The sequence below is a fragment of the Pyxicephalus adspersus genome, chromosome 12 (genome assembly GCF_032062135.1).
Source record: "Pyxicephalus adspersus chromosome 12, UCB_Pads_2.0, whole genome shotgun sequence".
NCBI lineage: Eukaryota > Metazoa > Chordata > Amphibia > Anura > Pyxicephalidae > Pyxicephalus > Pyxicephalus adspersus.
In genome coordinates this window covers 42932920-42953818 of record NC_092869.1, presented here as the reverse complement: position 1 = coordinate 42953818, position 20899 = coordinate 42932920, and the positions used below count along the sequence as shown (strand labels likewise).

The 20899-nt window shown below is 45.9% G+C and overlaps 4 protein-coding genes across 4 annotated transcripts in view; 2 read left to right on the top strand and 2 right to left on the bottom strand.

The window, feature by feature from the left end:
• ADCK1 (aarF domain containing kinase 1) overlaps positions 1–11950 on the bottom strand; it is a gene marked incomplete in the record, with an annotated part of 14897 nt that extends 2947 nt beyond the window's left edge. The window contains 9 exon segments of the mRNA XM_072429087.1: positions 694–891; positions 976–1125; positions 1890–2006; positions 2136–2294; positions 2945–3103; positions 3570–3773; positions 3871–3954; positions 8707–8850; positions 11830–11950. Coding sequence (XP_072285188.1) covers positions 694–891; positions 976–1125; positions 1890–2006; positions 2136–2294; positions 2945–3103; positions 3570–3773; positions 3871–3954; positions 8707–8850; positions 11830–11835 — 1221 coding nt within the window.
• Positions 11951–12059: 109 nt separating this feature from the next.
• Positions 12060–18226, top strand: SNW1 (SNW domain containing 1). The gene is made up of 14 exons (XM_072429086.1): positions 12060–12167; positions 12822–12975; positions 13561–13722; positions 13839–13934; positions 14023–14129; positions 14293–14397; positions 14487–14556; positions 14645–14710; positions 14828–14944; positions 15031–15172; positions 15255–15351; positions 15690–15807; positions 17528–17685; positions 17765–18226. Exons 1-14 carry the CDS (start codon positions 12154–12156, stop codon positions 17958–17960), a joined length of 1602 nt encoding a protein of 533 aa, XP_072285187.1. The 5' UTR covers positions 12060–12153; the 3' UTR covers positions 17961–18226.
• SLIRP (SRA stem-loop interacting RNA binding protein) lies at positions 18168–20242 on the bottom strand. The gene is made up of 4 exons (XM_072429089.1): positions 20166–20242; positions 20028–20086; positions 19211–19318; positions 18168–18288 (listed from the first exon to the last, which is right to left on the bottom strand). Exons 1-4 carry the CDS (start codon positions 20230–20232, stop codon positions 18229–18231), a joined length of 294 nt encoding a protein of 97 aa, XP_072285190.1. The 5' UTR covers positions 20233–20242; the 3' UTR covers positions 18168–18228.
• A 39-nt stretch (positions 20243–20281) lies between these two features.
• ALKBH1 (alkB homolog 1, histone H2A dioxygenase) overlaps positions 20282–20899 on the top strand; it is a 4444-nt gene continuing 3826 nt past the window's right edge. Inside the window, exons 1-2 of the mRNA XM_072429088.1 lie at positions 20282–20400; positions 20485–20593. Of these exons, the coding sequence (XP_072285189.1) occupies positions 20290–20400; positions 20485–20593 (220 nt within the window). The 5' untranslated portion in view covers positions 20282–20289. The remainder of the gene's footprint in view (positions 20401–20484; positions 20594–20899) is intronic.

The following is a 20899-nucleotide window of genomic DNA, read 5'->3' as shown; positions in this document are numbered from 1 at the left end:
GACCCCCTCCCCGATATACAGAGGATATGAGTTGAGGGAAGTTGGGGTTCCCTGCAGGAGGACACAAAGTTTGTTATTCATGGATTCAGAGCTCACACTTCACACATGAGCTTGGCATGTAATTTCCCATGATATTATCACATCACCTGACATGAGGACTCGGCAATGGAGACATGAAACGGTTACACTTTTTGAAGGCTCTGGTTAAACACAAAACGTCCCGCACTGAACAAGGCGCTAATTACAGACACAACTAATTACATGTTATCACAGGCAGAATACTCTGAAACCAGCTGCAGACGAGAGACATTGTGTGACAGCAACACGAGGAAAAGACGAAAGAGACGGAGAGAAAACATGAGAGTGTGGGGGATGGGGGATAGAGAGACATGGGAGCACAGGGGGAAGAGAGAGAGAGAAAGAGAGATAGTACAAGAGGGAGAGAGAGAAGAGAGAGAGAGAGATGACATTAGAGAGGAGAAGAGGGAGACAAAGAGAGAGAAAGAAAGAGGGTGGGGGGAGAGAGAGAGTGGGAGAGGGTGGGGGGAGATAGGGGAGAGGGGAGAGAGAGATGCAACAAACGGGGGGGTGGGGGGCGGGGCGGAAAGAGGCAGAGAAAGAGACATGACAGCACATAGGGAAAGGGGGCAAAGAAATGCTGCCGTCTATCTCCTGTAGATTTTTCACTCTCACCTCTTCCTTAGTGGCCGGTCCACGATCAATTCCCTGATTCACGGCATTCCATGAACGAGCAGTCAGCATGCAGGCAAAGAGGGGGTACAAATCTCCAGCCCCCATTCGCTGACTGTATATGCGGATCCCCTCCATGTCGACAGAGATCAGGGCCTGCCACAGGCGACAGTAGTCCAGGCGGAAGGTGTCAGTGAGTTGCTGTAGGACAGGGGCAGTTAATGGTCATTAGACATCACAATATATTAATGATAATTATGAATACCCCACCCCCAATTCCTGTACCTGGTACAGTCCATGGTCCAGAAGTATGATCTCTGGTCCGCCAATATCTGGATTTTGACGGACTAGAACATTCCCTGGGTGGGGGTCACAGTGCACAAAGCCATGGACGAATATCATTTCACTGTACAACTTCCCTAGAGCACGAGACACCTAGTGAGAGAGGAGATATTAAGTTCAACTGAGAGTGAAGCCTATATAATCATTGGACACAGGTGACATCACTGAGAATGCAGCTAATCCAATCACTGGACACAGGTGACATCAATGAGGATGCAGCCTATCCAATCATTGGACACAGGTGACATCACTGGGAATGCAGCCTATCCAATCACTGGACACAGGTGACATCAATGAGAATGCAGCCTATCCAATCACTGGACACAGGTGACATCAATGAGGATGCAGCCTATCCAATCACTGGACACAGGTGACATTAATGAGATTGCACCCTATCCAATCACTGGACACAGGTGACATCAATAGGACTCTAGCCTATCCAATCACTGGACACAGGTGACATCACTGATGACGTGATCAGTTGCCTGGTTTGGGGGGAATTGTGTGCAGAGATTACACCCAGCATTAGTCAGATGGAGTATGTGGTCCAGCAGTGTGGTGGTTAACACTGGCAGCAGTGATGAAGGAACAGGGAATCCTCCCTCTCGGAGGGTTGCCGCTCCTCCAGAGGGTGCCGAGTATTGTTCAAGTCTTCTTCTACCCATGTATTAAGGATATGGCAGCCCTAATTACAGCTCTGGAGACACAGACGCTGCGGGGGGGAGTCCTGCTGACACAAGGAGGCTCCCCCTTTGTCACAAACAATGCGGGCTTCTTAACCCTTCACTATAACAATGAGTGCCAGAGGGGAACCACAGAGTTCCGGGGGGGGGGTAACCCCAGAGCACCAGCCTCACCTGATTCACATCAATCCGATTCTGCTCCATGTACTCCCGGTCATTCACCTGCCCACCTTCCACATACTCCATCACCAGCAGCCGCTTGGTGCTCAGCTCCCAGTGGATTTTGGGAATCTGATGGAAGATGACATTCATTGTATTGATGAAAAAATATTGCCCCCCCCCCCTCCATAATATGTACACCCCCCTTTTCCCCATGTGTGTGTGTCTGTATATAATAATCCGGCCTCACCCTTCACTCACCTTGAGGAAGGGGAATCTGGAGACCATGTCTGCTAATTTCTCAGCATTGCGCCCCTCATTCAGAAAGTCCAGCTCCCTCGGAAGGTTCTTCTTCGCCTCCTCTATGAGCCACATGAACTCAAACTGCGGGAAGATCCGCTTCACTATGTGGAGGAGAACCTAGAGGAGACAAGCAAGAGAGTTAGAACAAGAGCTCAACAATATAAAAGGTGAGAGCCATAGTCACCAAGGCCCCAACAAAACAAGAGGTGACAACCGTAGTCACCAAGACCCCAACAATACAAGAGGCAACAGCCACAGTCACCAAGGACCCAACAATGAAAAAGGCGACAGCCGTAGTCACCAAGACCCCGACAAAACAAGAGGTGACAGCCGTAGTCACCAAGACCCCGACAAAACAAGAGGTGACAACCGTAGTCACCAGGACCCCAACAATACAAGAGGCGACAACCATAGTCACCAAGACCCCAAGGAGGTGACAGCTGTAGTAACAAACTTCCTAATAATACAAGAGGGGACAACGTAGTCACCAAGGCCCCAACATTACAAGAGGCGTCAGCCATAGTCACCATTTACAAGTTTCCTGACTTGGGGTTGCACATCCTAATAGGCCCAGCAGCCGCCACAATCATTTTACCATAATCGGCACAATTATTCTATGACAACACCATATTGCTTAGATCTCCCACAGTCTGGTGGCCACCCTTTTTATAATAATCTGAAGGTTGGGTGATTAGGGGCCAGCAGGCCATTATCATAGCCAGGGTCCAGGGGGCATTGGTGGCTCTGTGGTCATTGGGAGAACTGACCTCCATCAGCAGTATATCGCGGGAACTTTGGGTCTGCACTTTGGGATGCTGAACCTTCACAGCCACTGTCCGTCCATCCTTCAGAACTGCGCGGTGCACCTGAGCCAAAGACGCGGCGCCCAATGGCGTCTCCTCAAAGTGTTGAAAGATTTCATTGGCCTGGAGGGAAGAGAAGGATAAGGATGACTCTGAGCTGTGATGCAGGAATCATATATTGCGCTATTACCAACCCTGTAAATGCCCTGTTGCCCCCTCCTCATGGCAGTTATCGGCTTTTTGTGCTGTTTGTGTGATTTTGTTTCTGGTGAATAACTGAGCCAATCTCTGCAGACTGCAATAACAGCGGCAATAAATCTCAGTTTGATATGGTTTTATTAGGTGGGAGGAGGGCGATTTATGAATTCGCTGTGACCCCATCCTGATGCCCCTATCAGATGTGCGGATGGCTGATTAATTACAGCTCATAATCAGCCAATGCTCGGCATGCAAACAGCCATCCATCAGTGCCCGGCCCTCGCCTGGCCACACTGCTGCTGTGATGATAAAAGACACAATAAGGAGAATCAGAGCAATCTGCCCAATATTGGAGGGTTAACCCCTTGGCATCCAGATGCCACAATATCACCTCTTTTCCCAGTTCCTCTCGGATGACACACAAGACGTCAGGCAGCGAAGTGGGCGGGGCCTTGCTGTGCAGAACACTGAGGGTACGGGTATATTCTGGGGGTAGCAGGTACTCCAGGGCGCCCAGGTGCTGCCCCACCTTGATGAAAGTGCCCCTGTTGGCACAGCAGAGGTCCAGCAGGCGACAGGCAGAGCGGCTGTGTATCTGTTTAAAGCAAGAGGTGTGGCATTAGTGAACATATAATATACGCACAGTGTGAAGTGTGTGCATAGTGTGTAGGTGGAGTTCTGCTGCTTCCTACCTGGGACTTGATGACATCATAATCCTGCGTCTCGGGGGCAACATTGCGGAGATTTAGGAGGTAGTCACAGCTAATGGCCACTGTCTGCAAGGAGAAAACAGAAAAATAACCCCCATAAAATAGTAAAATGTACGTAAATATGCAGAGTGGAGGATGAGAGCATGTGACACAGAATACGAAACACCACTCAGGGCCGCCAGGGCTTTACCTCAGCAATGGAAGCTGCCACATGACATCACCTCCTACCCCTCTGGGGCCTTTTTTATAACTGGAGGAAATAGCCGGGTGCTGGGATGTTTTTAGGAAGATATGTACAGCACCCTGATGGCTCCGCCCACCAGCCATAATCAGCCAAGCACAAAGTGTGATGACATCACAGGCCGTAAATACACTCACCACCAACTTTATTAGGTACACCTGTCCAAGTGCTTGATCACCCAAATCTCTGATAAGCCAATCACATTGCAGCAATGCATTTAAACATGTAGACATTGCCAGGATGATCCGCTGAGGATCAAATCAAGCATCAGAATGAAAAAGAAAGGAGATTGAAATGACTTTAAACATGGCGTGGTTGTTTGTGCGAGGCGGGCTGGTCTGAGTTTTTTTTCCTATTTCTGGGGTTTACAGAGAATGCTTTGAAAGTGGGAAAATACCCAGTTAGTGGCAGTTCCTGGGTGAAAATGCCTTGTTGATGCCAGTGGTCAGAGGAGAATGGGCAAACTGGAGTTTACTGAAAGACAACAGGAACTTGAATATCCCTTTGTTACCCCCGAGGTCTGCAGAAGAGATCTCTAAATGTACAACACATCCAACCTTGGAGCAGATGGACTACAGCAGACCACACTGGGAGCCACTCCTGTCAGCTAAGAACAGATAGCACAGGGTCATCAAAACTGGACAAGAGTAGATTGGACTGCTACAAAATTTGTATGGTGGGGTGGGAATTTGAAGCCAACAACATACAAGCACACAGACTGTAGACTGATCTCGCAACATCATTTATTATTTTGTATTCACAAGTCATTACCCCACAATCATTATTAATTATACACATCTCAACAAAAAAAAAATTATTTCACTTGCCAAGGATTTTTCAATATATTTAGTGTATTTCAGGTCTGCAAGAAGAAGTTGTTTAAATGATTTTGCTACATTCGTGGTGAATATTCTCCGCAAAACAGAGATGAAACATTACAGAATTAGTGAAACAAGTATATATTGCAAATTTTGGTTTTAAACTAGGGAACCAAGATAAGTATTGGGCTCCCCATATGCAAAAGTGTAGAGCTCCCCGTATGCGAGTGTAGAGTGTCTACGTCAATGGAAAATTGAAAAGTTTGAAATTTGGTGTACCTACGGTATGGGTAGAGTCCAAAAATCATCATAATGATTGTTATTTTTGTGCTGTGAATGTAAATCCTGTATCCGACATGGAGGATATACGGGGTTTGGAGTGTAATCCAGGAGTTAGCAATGGAAGTGAATATGAAGGGAGTGTTTCATCAAACCAGCAGTTCCCCCAAGAAGAGCTCAATGATTTATTACTTGACCTAAGTCTGTCAAAACAAGCATCTGAACTTTTAGCATCCAGGCTAAAAGAAAAGAACTGTCTGAGACTGGAAGTTAAAGAAAGCAGTTTATAGGACAAGAGAGGTGACACTCCTACCATATTTCAGTGAAGATGGAGATTTCGTGTACTGTTGTAACATCCCTGGACTACTAGCCCGTATGGGAGTACCAGAATACCGAGCAGAAGACTGGCGGCTTCTCATAGACAGTTCCACTCGAAGTTTGAAATCTGTTTTACTGCATAATGGCAACTGCTATGCATCAATTCCAATTGGTCACTCAACAAAACATAAAGAAGAATATGAAAATATCAAAATGGTCTTCCAATAGCTTTGCTATCATGAACACCAATAGGCCATATGTGTTGATTTAAAAAAAAGGTGAACTTCCTACTTGGACAGCAAAGTGGATACACAAGGTACCCATGTTTCATCTGCTTGTGGAATGTACAGCGAAGCAGGATCACTGGAAAAAAGTGACATGGCCTCCAAGGGAAAACATGAAAAAAGGTGCAGCGAACATCATTAATGAGCCAATGGTTGACACAGAAAACATCATTCTCCCTCCACTAAACATAAAGTTGGGATTAATGAAGCAATTTGTTAGAGCTCTGAACAAGGTCAGTGATTACATTAAATACATTTGTAGATTCTTCCCTGGATTGAGTACTGAAAAATTAGAAGCAGGAATCTTTGATTTCACAAGTTACATGACTGATACTGAAGCTTCTGCCTGGCACAACTATGTCATGGTTGCCATGAACTTCTTGGATAACCATAAAGCACTAAATTAAAAAGAACTGGTACAAAACTTGCTCTTAAATTTTAAAAATTTGGCTGCTACTACGAGCATAAAGGTACACTATCTCCATAGCCATTTGCAAAAATTTCCAGAAAACCTTGGAGATTTCAGTGAGGAACAAGGGGAGAGGTTCCATCAAAATATAAAGGTGATGGAAGAAAGGTATCAGGGCAGATGGGATAGACACATGATGGCAGACTACTGATGGAGCCTTCAATGTGATTGTCCTGATCATCAGAATAAAAGGAAATCATACAAACTGACTTTTTCAACTACTTCTTTGTGATTAGTTCTGTAAATATAGTGAATATTGAATATATTGACATTAAGTATTTCAAAAAGTTTAATTTTGTATACGTAGGCATATTTAGTTTACTTTTGCTAAATGTTCATGTTTCATTAGTTTTCTATGAGGTTATTAATGAGGTCATTATTTCAAAAACTAGAGCCAATCTAGCAAAACCAACACCATATTTGGAATCTGTGCATCAAATATAACATAAAATGACTTTTATCTGTTTGGCAAGAAAATGTTTGTTGACCAGTGTTATCATTGGTACCCTGGCTGTGTTGTCACCATACATATTCCCAGACTCCAGAGGCAGGTAAGATCATCCATGTGCAGAATGAGGGCCACACTGCACTCTGGGGCTCCATACATTGAGATGAATCATTGGCGCCACCTACAGTTCTCCTCTCTTATTACAGCATAAAGGCTATAAAAAAAGAAACCGGTCATGGGGCGACCTTATCTGACGGTGTGAGATGCTGGACTGTCATACTCATCCTCTCACTAATGTTTTTTGGGGATTTGGTAGGTGGAGGTGCTGGAGGTGTCATCTTCATCTGTGCTTTCCATCACAGCTATCTCCTGCCCTGGAACATGCATGTAGACTGGGAGGTCTCCCTTCTCTGGCTGCACACAAATCACATCTATATGCCACTGCAGGAGGTGAACTGCAATGTGATGAAAGTGATGAAGCATCCATTGGATGCTGTATATAGTTCAGGAGCCTGTGACTCCCACATGAATACACAGGGGACTATAGGGGTCCCCGGGGAGTTTGTACACAGCAATCTGCTGTACAGTATGATCAGACAGGTAAGGCCCAGCTCCAATTTTGTGCTCATCTGATCAATATCCTGATCTATAATCAATCGATCAGAAGTAAATTCTATAAGATGCCGTCTTCCTGATTGCTGCTTGAGATGTTAGTGATAATTTATACATGAGTATAGATATTAATCAATATGTCTGATCTCTCAGTATATAAATAGTGAGTTCTCTGTCTTTTAGTCGAGATAAAAGTTTTAGTCACCCCGTATATTATTAGATAAGAAAAAAGGAAGAGAAAGACGGGGATTGTGACATAAATATTAATTATGCTATGTTATGCTATTTTCCGTTGACCTTTCATATGTAGACCGCACAGTCCATACAATCACGCACCCCTGGGGAAGCCAAATTGGCAAAACGTGTCAGGCAATACAGTTACAGTGAAGGAGGTAATTCAAAGTACACGGTAGCAATATTCTGTCTAGAAAAATTTTACCATCCCGTGCTTATACAACAGTGTTGGTAATATAGATTGGTAAAACTGTATATTTATGTATGAATTTATTTTATAAATACATAATATTAGGTCGCAATCCCTGTCTTTCTCTTTGTTTTTTCATGTCTGATCTCTCCACAACCAATCAGGACAATCTGTCTCTTGTGATTGGTCAGCTTCCGATTCCATCATAAATACAGACTTTCTTTGTGGACTCTTCTGTTTCAGGGCTCATTCAAGTCTTGGACCTCTCCTAAAACTAACCTGCAGTGTGACAATAAAGCCAGGTCCAGGACCTGCCCCTACCTGCTGAATGGATAATAAAGGAGTTCTACAGGGATGATGTAATCTGTGACTGGAGGATAGCACTGAGCGATGCCCGTCCCTCACCAGTCATGCCTCTCCTTCTCTTTGTACTGCCCCATCTGTTCCTGGTTCTTTCTTCTACCCCCACATTTTATAGTTACATACTTACATAGTAGGTCAGGTTAAAAAAAGACATAAGTCCATTAGGTTCAACCACTAGAAAAGTTTTGCTCCTCCTTTTTTCAATGCTGCCCCTCTACCCTTCCTGTACTGCACCTTCCTTTCCCACTACTGCCCCTACCTCTCAGTACTACCCCTTCCACTCCCTGTAGTGCCTATTTCTTTACCAGTATTGACCATTGCACACTGCCTGTGGTGCCCGTCATTCCCTGTACTGCAACTGCCACTTATAGTCATGCCCTACCTGTCCTGCCGTTCACTAAATTGTCCCCCAACTCCCTGTAGTACCGTCCCACTACCTGTATTGCTCCCCCCTCTCTCTGTAGTGCCCTTCCCTCTAGTGCAGGGTCCGGCTGCTCCATCTTTTATGATATGGTTGTTGCCCCCACCACCCTTCTGCCCCCTCTGTCCATCAGTCACTCACCGTCAGTGCAGCTCGTCCAATTCTGACGACTCCAAAATCACTGGGATCCCAGTAGTGCGCCCCATATACACAGATCCCTGATGTGGCCAGACTAGCTGAGACCAGCGAGATGAGGCGGAAAGGGGCCCTCACCATCCTGGGAGCCTGCAGAGAGATCAGATTTATTGTATGTGAAGCAGATGGGGCAATGTGTGTCTCCAGGAGGGGGCAGGGGGTCATTTCTCACACCCAGAATATCATACACAGACAGTCCTGTAATATTCTGCCCTTCACCCATACACAATGTGATTGGACAGGGAGATGGAGGGCGTTGTTTGTAAATACCAATCTGATATCAGGTCATAGTAGGAGCTCCTTCAGGCAGGGCCTAGGCTGACTCAGTCAATCATATTGTTGGATCTTGGTGAACTTATAGATCCTTATAGGCTTTACTGACTGATGGAGGAAGGAGGGGGACATGTATGTATCCTGATGGGGGGTTTGGGGTCATGTACGTATCCTGATGGGGGTCATGTATATATTCTGATGGGGTGATAGGTGGGGGCATGAATGTATCCTCATGACGGGCAAGGGGGGGCACATGCATGTGTTCTTATGCTGGAGGGGACACGTTTGCACGTATGTATCCTAATGACAGAGGAGCACATGTATGTATTGTAATGACGGGGTAGAGGGGGGTAGTTTGGACATGAATGTATTCTAATGATGGGGGAAGACACGCGTATGTATCCTGATGGGGGGGGGCATGTATGTATCCTGATGACGGGGGAATTGGGTGGCATATGTATGTATTCTTATGCTGCAAGGGTGGGGGGGTACGTATGTATTTTAATGATGGGGGAAGACACACTTTTGTATCCTGATGGGGAGATACATATGACTGTAAGTGGAGAAATCCTGGCCTCAACGCTTACTTCATGGACTACAAAGCCAAGCTACAAAGCTTTACCACAGAGCTCACTGTCACCAAGCAAAATTATTTCTCCACAGTCATTTCCTCTTAAGCTTCCAACCCACGCAACCTCTTCTCAACAATTGACTCCCTCCTAAATCCCACACCTGCTCCCCCACAACAACCTTCTCTCCCCAAGACATTGCCACCTACTTTAGAGATAAAATAGACAAAACCAGACATGATGTCTCTGCCCACCGAGCCACTCCAACCATACCCACCCCTTCCACCTGTAAATCATCACTGGCCTCCCTCAGCCCTGTCACTGTGGACGAAGTCTCTTCTCCTCTCTCATCATCTCCATCTATTACCTGTCCGCTTGACCCAATTTCCTCTGATCTACTCCGTGCCCATTCCTCCACCCTGGCCCCTGTCCTAAACAAACTATTCAACCTCTCCCTTTCTACTGGTGAATACCCCTCAGCTTTCAAACATGCCATAATTCTCCCTATCCTAAAAAAACCCTCACTGGACCCCTCCCTACCCTCTAACTACCGTCCGATCTCCCTTCTCCCATATGTCTCCAAACTTCTTGAACGGCTTGTCTACAAAAGACTCACCGATTACTTAAGCACCAACTCTCTCCTTGACCCTCTCTGCAGTGTGGCTTTCGAGCTTCACATTCCACGGAAACAGCCCTTACTAAAGTGGCCAATGACCTCATCAGAGCTAAGTCTCAAGGCAACTTTTCCCTGCTCCTTCTCCTTGATCTTTCCTCTGCTTTTGACACTATTGATCACCCCCTTCTAATACAAATCATGCGCTCCATTGGTATCAGTGACACTGCTCTCTCTTGGTTTGCTTCCTATCTTTCTGACCGCTCCTTTCAAGTTTCTTTCAATGGTAACTCCTCCTCACCCACTCTCCTCCCTGTTGGTGTTCCCCAAGGGTCAGTCCTTGGACCCGTTCTATTTTCTCTGTATAGCTCTCATATCCTCCTTTGGCTTACAGTACCATCTGTATGCTGATGACACTCAAATCTATCTGTCCACCCCTGACCTGTCTCCCTCAGTCCTGGATAAGGTCTCATGCTGCCTGTTGGCCATATCATCATGGATATCTGACCAATTCTTGAAACTCAACCTGGATAAAACAGAAATCATCATCCCCCCCTCAAAATCCAAATCCCCCCCTGACATATATCTAACTGTTAACAACACTGTTATTCAGCCCTCCCCTCAGGCACGTTGTCTTGGTGTCACCTTTGACTCTGTCCTCTCATTTAGCCCCCATATTCAGAACATTTCCAGGTCCTGTCACTTTATACACCTTTATACGTATGTATCCTGATGACAGGGGAACACATGTATGTATTCTAAGGAAGGGGGGTAGTTTGGACATGTATGTATTCTAATGACGGGGGAAGACACACGTTCGTATCCTGATAGGGGGAATGATATATCCTAAAGATGGGAGAAGGGGGTAGCATGTGTATTTATTCTTATGCTGCGAGGGGGGGGGGGATACGTATCTATCTGAGGATAGGGGGGGGGGGCTGGGTAGTTTGGACATGTATGTATCCTGATTATGGGAGAAGGGGGGCACATGTATGTATTCTAATGATGGGGCAAGGGGGTAGTTTGGACATGTATGTATCCTGATGCTGGGGAGGACACTTATGTATGCTAATGACAGGGGGAACACATGCATGTATTCTAATCATACGACATGTATATATCTTGATGATGGAGGGGGACGTGTATCTAATCCCCTGAATGTGTTGGTATTCCTTGTATCGCTATGCACAGTTGGTGCCGTGACCCTAATGGACCTTTTATAATATTTTGTCCTAGTGGGGTGAGGAGAGGTGACAACATTCTATTATATAACATGATGAGGGGTTCACACGTCATTGCACCTGCAGCCTAAACTGTATTCCTCACAGCCACCGTCAGACATTTATTGGAAGCAGTGGGGGCGCCACAGACATTCATTTTCTTCTCACTCACCCTGGTGTCCCCTACCTGCAGTCCTGATTCCCTCTATAGCTTGACTTCCCCCCTCCTCGATGTTGGTCGAACCCGGAGGGACCGGTGCACTCTGGGGGATGTGGTTCGTGGCTTCGCTATAAGCCCATGAATAAAAATGTGAAGCACACAAGGGGCGGTCCTGGAAGAGACCATCTCACACAAGCGTACGGGAGTTAACATACAGTTACATAAGCCGCATACCGGCATATGATCGTATCCTGTACGGCGTCATTTTGTCTGAGCCCTTCCTGGATTCTCCCATAGAGTAGTGGTCTTCACAAAAATGGCGGACATGTCCTAATCAGAGTAAACAATAGTAACATAGTTATTGCATTTCTATGGAAACTAAATGAGAAGGGCATCGTCAAATCAGAAAATGAGTTTGGGACACGTGACGACCTTTCGCCACCCAGCGAAGATCGCTGTGAACTGGGCGGGGTGATAATGTTTTAAGATGGTCACGTGACAAAGCTTCTCTTCCGGCCAGTCTGTAAACCATTTCCGGTGAGGGGAAGAAGCTGTAAGATGTCGCTGACCAGGTAAGAGAGGCGCGATGGGCCTGGAAAGCCTTGGGAGGGACCGCTCTGTTGGGGTTAGTTGAATCGGGGGTTTAGAGGATTGTACCTAGAACCATGTTCACACCCTTTACGGCCTGGAGTACACAGGTTCCTTTATACAATATTGGACGGTATCCCATTACATCCAGGCTGGCTTTGTAAACATTATTTGAGATCTTAGGGGTGTTAAGTGACCCGCACAGTATGAGGAGGACATTCCAACTGTACAATCTCATCCATCCAGGTTTTATAAATCTGCAACTTCCATTACAACAATCCTGGGTGATCCTGCCACAAAAGCCTTTGTCCGGGCACTTCCTGTTATAGGCTGAAAATGCTGCATCCTGAAATTCTTGTTGTGTAGTCCTGCCCATCTGTAACAACACAGCTTCATCATTTCAGATTTTCCCTCGCTTCCTGTTGGAGTAAAACCAACTTCCTGTCACCTCACTGGGACAGAAAATGAGGGGAAATCTCTGCAATGGAGCCCCATGGTGCAGCACCTTACTCTCTCCTCCATCCAGCTTCAGTATCCACCATACAGTGAAATATTATTTCTGTGTGGGGAGGCACTGCACATACCTGATATTGGATCTCCGCATTGCGTTGTCACATGACCGTCTTCTGTCTCCGCAGCTACCTGCCCACTCCTACTCAGCTCACCCAGGACCAGCTGGAGGCTGAGGAGAAGAGCAAAGCACAGAAGTCTCGGCAGACGGCCCTGGTGGCATCACGAAGAGAGCCACCTCCTTATGGACATCGGAAAGGCTGGGTGCCCCGAACCCTGGAGGTAAATGTCCCTATTGATTAGCCAGATCCAGCAATATGTCGACTTCTCCTGGGTGGATCTATGAGGGGTAGGGTTAGGATGTTTGTAAATTCTATGATATGGCCCAATCACAACTATTGCTGGTCTACTCCTGGCCTTAGGTTGGGCACTGTAATTTAAAGCGTACCTAAACTCAGACGTTTCAAGTTACATAAAAGGGTATACAACCCTTTTATGTAAGTACAAATTCCGTTGTTTGTTTTTTTTTAAGTGCAACACTTAAGCACTACAAAAAGGGGGTGCAGCACAGCCCCCTAATTCTCAAATGCCTAGGCCAGGCGTCAGCAAACTCTTATGGCCACTAGGCCATTTCAGGGGTGGGCAGGAGCACATTAGGCCGGACTTGGAGTCCCACCCTAATGGCTCCGCATCCACCAGGGTACGCTGAAGGAGCCTTTTCGCGCAAAGAAAAAAAAAATTGCCAATCTCACGCATGTCAAGTTTATTTTTTTTATCCTACCTCACCCGATCTTGGGTCTGTGTCGGGTGACGTAGGATGAAGTACCCAGAAAAAGAATGTTCTCATTCTGGATTTTTTCTGTGCAGGATTTTGGCGATGGAGGGGCATTCCCGGAGATCCACGTGGCACAGTACCCCTTGGATATGGGAAGGAAGAAGCGGATGTCCAATGCCCTGGCGGTGCAGGTGGATGCAGAGGGGAAGATCAAATACGACGCCATTGCACGACAGGGCCAGTCTAAGGAGAAGGTGAGAGTCTGTGGAGTGTCTGGCGGTTGTCACTGTCGGTCGTTCTGCGTGTTACATGTCCTGTATCTGATTAAATCACTTGACATACAGCTGATATCTCCATGTGTCTTCTTTAGGTCATATTTAGCAAGTACACAGACCTGGTACCTAAGGAAGTGATGGATGAAGAAGACCCAGAGCTGCAGAGACCTGATGAGGAGGCAGTCCGAGAGGTAACACTTTATGGATATATTGTTGTAATATGATATGTGTTCAAGTCTCAGGAAATTCCCTTAATACTCTGCAAATCAACTCTTCCAGCTGACTGAGAAGACCAGACAGGCCCTGGATAAGGCAGTGTCCCAGAAGATAGCTGCAGCCATGCCTGTCCGTGCGGCAGACAAGCTAGGACCAGCACAGTACATCAGGTGAGGTGCAGAGAATGACACAGGGCTGAGTTTGCCCGTGTTGGGGTGGGTGGGGGGTGGCGAGGGGGTCAGTGGACATGGGTGGATTGGCCCTTGCCAGGATGTTCTTTTTTACCTAATAAATTGCATACCATACCTAAAAGCCAATCATATCTCTTTCTAGGTACACGCCATCGCAGCAAGGTGTGGCATTTAACTCTGGAGCCAAGCAAAGGGTCATTCGTATGGTGGAAATGCAGAAGGACCCCATGGAGCCACCACGATTCAAGTGAGTGCAGAGCAGTTTTGTGGGTTACTGATTGTTTCAGGTATTGCTTGTAGAAAGGAAATTCATCATTTTATCACCTTCCTTCTCAGGATAAACAAGAAGATCCCACGTGGTCCCCCATCTCCTCCCGCTCCTGTGATGCATTCCCCCAGCAGAAAGGTAATTACGTGTAGAGGCCTCTGGTCTGCCCTCCTGATCTCTGATATCTCCTGTGTGTACTAATTGTCCTCGCTGCTATCATTTTCAGATGACCGTCAAAGAGCAGCAAGAATGGAAAATCCCTCCCTGTATTTCCAACTGGAAAAACGCCAAGGTAATCTGACTTGTTGGTAACCCCCACTGTCTGCCAGCACCGGTGGTGTCTAGTACAGAGATGTGTCATGTGTCTGATCTGGAGTAATAAAGCTTTTCTGACATCTGTTCTCCTCAGGGTTATACCATCCCACTGGACAAGCGTTTAGCTGCTGATGGCCGTGGCCTCCAGACTGTCCACATCAATGAGAACTTTGCTAAACTAGCCGAAGCTTTGTACATCGCTGACAGAAAGGCGAGTGTCTGAGGATGATGCTGATGGGAATAATTATATTGTGAGTATCTGCATTCCACCCCACTGACACCTGACTGTCTCTTCAGGCTCGGGAAGCTGTGGAGATGAGGGCCCAGGTGGAGAGGAAGATGGCACAGAAGGAGAAGGAGAAAAAGGAGGAAAAGCTGAGAGAATTGGCCCAGATTGCCAGAGAACGACGAGCTGGGATAAAGTCTCACACAGAGAAAGGTGAGATCACAGTGCAAATAGATGCAGAGCTTGTGCTGATAGTCCATTACTTGTATACTGATCGTCAAATTATCTCCTGCAGATGATGGAGAAGCTAGAGAGAGGGATGAAATCAGAGATACCAGGAGGAAGGAGCGACAACATGAGCGCAATTTGTCCAGGGCTGCCCCTGACAAGAGGTAAGATACGATCTCGGAGGGGAGAGGAGGGGGGTGGGTTGTTGAGGAAACAAAAGGCAAGTTTAGAGACCCTACCAGGGAATTAGGCCTAGGTGTCTGCAGCTGAGGGCTCCAGCAGAGACTATTTGATAAGTGAAAAGGGTAGGCAGACCCTGAAAGGTTAGAATGCTACTTTTTCTTTGGATACATGGAACAAATAAATTTGATAATCATTGGAGATATTCTTCAATTCTGTAGCACTGCTATATGGGAATTTTGCAGAATTAATTTATTTTATCTATCCCCTCTGATAGTAATAAAGCAGCCATAAAATTATTTATATGCAATTCCCTTTCCAGGTCAAAGCTGCAGAGGAATGAGGAGAGAGACATCAGTGAACAGATTGCGCTAGGAATCCCCAGTCAGCGCCCATCATCAGAGGTCCAGTACGACCAGCGGCTCTTCAACCAAAGCAGGGTAAGTGTACTTTACATTGTCACCTGCTTATTGTACCTGGGGCCACACAGACATCAGAATGAGTAGCACAGAAATATCCCCCTACATTTTCAAGTTAAACCACTGATATAAGTTGTATCTCAGATATAAAACCCTATAGACATAGTTGGTCCAGAGGAAGGCAAAAAAATACAATTTGCTCCATTTTTTGAGGCAGTCGAATGTTCCCTGGATCAGCAGTCTCTGTTATCTTTACTTTAAAGCTTTAATCCCCAGTTATATTCTGTGCATCTACAAATAATCCAGCTTTTTCGTAAAGCAATCTTTAAAACTTGCTGAAACTTCTTCCTGAGGAAGCCGATTCCACATTTTCACAGACTTTACATTGAAGAATCCCTTCCTTATCCGGAGCTTAAATTTCTTTTCCTCCAGACGCAAAGAGCGCCCCTCTTTCCTTTGTAATGATCTTACAGTTAGTAATAGGGAAGAGAGTTTTCTATATGGACCATTTATATATTTATACAGGGTGATCATATCCCCCTTATACGTCTCTTCTCAAAGCAGAATAGATTCAGTTCAGCTAATCCCTCCTCATAGCTGAGCTCCTCCATTCCTTTTATTAGTTTAGTTGCCCTTCTCTGCACTCCCTCTAATTCGGCAATATCCTTTTTTTTTTGTTGATACAAGAATATTGTTGAATTTTGTTGATACTAGCTTTAGATATTGCAGCTTGGCCTTGCATGCTGTTATTAAGTCTATGATCCACCAGAACCCACAAATCCTTTTCCATTCCTGACATTCCCAAATGTATTCTCCCCATGTTGTTACCCCCAAGTGCAGAACTTTTTAATTTATCAATAATGAATGTCATTTGCCACATGGCTGCCCAATCAAACAGTACATCCAGGTCTGCTTGTAGATTATAGACATCCTGTATGGGCTTAATATCATTACATAGTTTGGTGTCATCTGCAAACACAGTAATGGTACTTTTAATCCCAAATTCTATATCATTTATAAAGATGTTAAACAGTAAAGGTCCCAACACTGAACCCTGGGGTACACCACTAATAACCTTAGAGCATGCAGAGTATGAATCATTTTATAGTGTCTGATAATCACCTCAGGGATGATATCGGACAAGAATCTGGCATGTATACAGCGCTTATGGTCTGGACAACCATTGTTGGCAGATCGATGAACAACCGTAATGTAAGTGAAGGGTAGAGAGTGCAGCGGGGTTCTGCTCTGTCGTTTTCTCCCCCTTCCCTCTCTATAGAGCATAACTGCTGTATGTACAGCACTAGTTCATGCATCTTTGTCTTTTGTCATTGGAAATGAGTGTGAAAGATCCAACGACAAATATTGCACCCTCCACCACCCCTCAGTTCTCCATGTTCTGCCACTTTAAATGCCAGGATTCAGGTCCCCAGAGTCTTACCTTTTTTTTTTTTTTTTTTCCTGCTCTCACGCCTAGTTTCACCAATGATTTAAGACTTTTTTTGTCCCTTAAATTATAACAAGCTATAAAAAAAAATATATAATTTTCTTGAAGTCTAAACCCCTAACACCGAGCTACAGAAATCCCAATATTTCTATGAACTGACCCCTGAAGTCCAGTGCTACCATATTTATTTATAAGAGGTTGGTGCTTTGGTGTCACTCTTGTCCAGGATATGGGAGTGGCCAGTCATGGGATGCCCTGTCCCCCTAAACAGCTCTTTGCACTCTTTTTTTGCAGGGTATGGACAGCGGCTTTGCCGGTGGAGAGGATGAGATGTACAATGTTTATGATCAGCCTTGGAGAAGCAGCAAAGAAATGGCCCAAACCATCTACCGGCCCAAGAACCAGGACATGGATTATGGCCCTGACCTGGACACACTGATGAAGACCAGCAGGTGAGAACCGTGCAGCTGTACAATGGGTAGCTGACCAAATCTTTCTGTCAATCCTCTGACAAATGATTTGTTTCCTCAGATTTGTTCCTGACAAGGAGTTTGCCGGTGCAGACCGCAAGCAGCGCAGTGATGGCCCCGTTCAGTTTGAGGAGGATCCTTTCGGTTTGGATAAGTTCTTGGAGGAGGCCAAACAGCACGGAGGATCCAAGCGCCCCTCGGACAGTGGTCGTGGCAAGGAACATGACCACGAGGGCAAGAAGCGCAGGAAAGAGTGAGGGGGAACCTGCGAGTGTTCCACAACGGGCCCCGACTCTGCCTGCACCACAGTACTGTATATATGTGTAACAGAGTGCAGTCTGCAGAGCATTGCACCAGGGGCAGCCAGGAGAACATCCTGCCAGAGGAAGCTTCCATCGGAGTCTCACTTCCCAGGCTATCTGCTGTCTGGAATATTGACTTTATATAGGAATACAAGTAATGTGTGAATCTTTCAATTTTCATTTTATTTAAACTTTTTAACTACAATAAAGCCACACACACACACTATACATTGATGTCTTCTGAGGTCTTTGTGTATTTTTGCTCTTGTTGCTGAATTTGAATCTAAAAACAAGAAAAAAAAAAGGGGTATAAAGATTTCGCAAAAAACCTTTACCCAGGATTCATATATACATTAAAACCTTAATTAAATACAGTTACTCCCTGGGTTAAGGACAGAGGCTTGAAGGGGGCGGTTTGCATACCTTGCAGAAGAAATCTTTTGCTCAACACAGGTGAGGTTGTGGGTGATCTCTGCTGCAGCCTCTTGTAACATTATTGACCAAAACAAACTCTGCTGTTTCTTTTTGCATATCAAAGCACAGCTTGCTTCCAAAGTTAATGAATGTCTAGGCTTAAAGTTTTCTTACTTGGTGATTTTCTCACAGTGAGGATTTTATACAGTAACTGACACCACACTGCCTAATATGTTGATACAAACATCTGTCCTAATTGCATTTAATAAAATAATGTACCTGTTCCGACTTGCATAAAAATTCAACTTAGGAACAAACCTACCATCCTACTATACTACCTGTATATGGGACACTAGGGTAGAAACAAAAACCCTAACGGTAAGTGTCTCCTAAAACCAATATCAGTAGGTGATCAATAATTCATTTTATATAGCACTGACAATAGCATTGGGACTGTACACAGTCATAGCGTAGTTCTCCAGAGGAGCTCACAAATCTTATGCCCTGCAGAGTGGCTATTACCCACTTACCCATTTAGTGGGTAAAGCCAATTAACCTAGCAATATGTTGTCACTACAAACATGGGGATAACATATAAACTCCATGGTCCTATCTAATTAGCTGGGCAGTGATCAGTTGGGTGACAACTTTGCTCTTTACATTGCTATGGCCATTAACTTATTTCCTAGGGTAAGAGGAGATCTTTTCACCCTCACTGCACCAGATGGGGAAGAATATTGAGCTTTAGGGGTGACAACACAAACCCTGCTCACAGGGATGGCAGTCTTTACCTTGTACCCATCCAGAGTGTGATCATTCATCTGTAGAACGCTCCGAGTGGTGCTCTCATTGGCGTACGCCACCCAGCCGAAACCTTTGTGGAAGCCGGTCGCTTTATTCTGTGGGGAGAGATGCTGGTTATATACAATCCATCATACGCAGGCCAGCGTGTGGAATGTGGAGGGGGAAGGGGTACTAAACTCCTACAATGGGGACACAGATCTGCACCTAGAACTAAACATTGAGATTACACCTGCAATTATGAGATCCAATCTATTCTATGCCATGTAATGTCACTGCAAACCTGGTGGTAGAGGAGCTATGCAAATTTGTTTAAATGTATTCCTCCAGCATTTCTGTACCTTTATAACATGGGGGAAACTTTATAAATCCACTGTTCACAGTATTTTAGTGCGGTGGTCAGTGGGAAGAATGTCACCCGTACAGATAGAGAAAAAAATCATTGGAGTCACTTAGTCTGACCTGAGAGGTGCAAATTGCTCAAAGAACCCTGCAGCAGAAACTAGTCTGGAGGTGGGCAGTCCTAGACAGGATGTAGTTGCATGCATAATACCCACATGGTGGCCAGGAAAGACAGGGAGGGGCTAGATGTGGTGTACCCCAACCAGATCTTGCTGCAGCTTCTAATGCACATTGCAAGAAGCTCACAGTGTGCAGTGCAATCCTATTAATCTGTTTTGGTCCTGGAAAGCAGATTTAATGAAGGGTATAGGGCTGGAGGTGATCACAAGGATAGGATGACACAAATCACATGAACGTGCACTCACAAGGATAAGGATAACACACATCATGTGACTGTGCACTCACCAGGTGAATGTCACATCTTACCACACGACCGAACTGGCTGAAATATTCCCGGAGTTCTCCTGAGGGGACAAAGACAGAAACATAGGATTAGATGACAGTGAGGTAACACACAACGATATCCGATATATTAACACTCACGGGTTCCGACAGTGAAGGGGATCCGGTGGACAAAGATCTCGCACAAGCTTTTCCCTGCTGCTGCCATCTTGGTGAGCTCGGTGACCTCTAAGCTCCACCTCTTCCGGTGACGTCAGGATTAAAGATGGCGGCGGCCATGCTGGAGGGGGAGGAGGTCTTCCGGAAGATTTTTCGCCTCTACCGGAGGAGCCCCGAACCTGCGGGTACCGTGCATTTTCAGCCCGGAGAAAAGGCGGTAAGAATCGGGGGGAGGGGCTCTCCACAGAAAAGGAAATAAGAGGACCTGTCACTGCACTGATAACATTGTTCCCTCCTGCAGGTAAGGTGCGCACAGCTGGCTGTTGGTGCTCTGAGCGATCAGGATGCCGGGAGAGTCGGACTGCAACCCCTGGAGCAATGGAAGGCCTATCACCTGGAGGGGTACCCAGGTACAGGAGGAACCAACCTGAGGAGTTGGTGGGTGGAGGAGGTTAGGTAGGGTAGTGGTAGGTCAATGGAGGGGGGGCGTAAGTTGGTCAGGGGAGGGACTTAGGTTGGATAGGAATAAATTGGTGGGTGGAGTAAGTGCTATGGTTGGAAGAGGTTCTTAGATGGGGTGGGGGAGGGGCTTAGGTTGGGCAGGGGTAGGTCTATGGGTTTAGGAGGGGCTTAGGTTGGGTGGGGGTAGGTTGGTGGGTGGAGGAGGGGCTTAGTTTGGGGGTAGGAGGGGCTTAGGTTGGGAGGAGGTAGGTTGG

Excerpts from the sequence above, each read along its gene's own strand:
- SNW1 (XM_072429086.1), top strand. Across the intron at positions 15,173-15,254 it reads AAAGTCTCACACAGAGAAAG|ATGATGGAGAAGCTAGAGAG; the intron begins GTGAGATCACAG and ends TATCTCCTGCAG. Across the intron at positions 15,352-15,689 it reads AGGGCTGCCCCTGACAAGAG|GTCAAAGCTGCAGAGGAATG; the intron begins GTAAGATACGAT and ends TTCCCTTTCCAG.
- SLIRP (XM_072429089.1), bottom strand. The coding sequence starts at position 20,232 with ATGGCAGCAGCAGGGAAAAGCTTGTGCGAGATCTTTGTCCACCGGATC. Across the intron at positions 19,319-20,027 it reads TAAGATGTGACATTCACCTG|AATAAAGCGACCGGCTTCCA; the intron begins GTGAGTGCACAG and ends CTCTCCCCACAG. Across the intron at positions 18,289-19,210 it reads ACACTCTGGATGGGTACAAG|ATTCAAATTCAGCAACAAGA; the intron begins GTAAAGACTGCC and ends TCTTGTTTTTAG.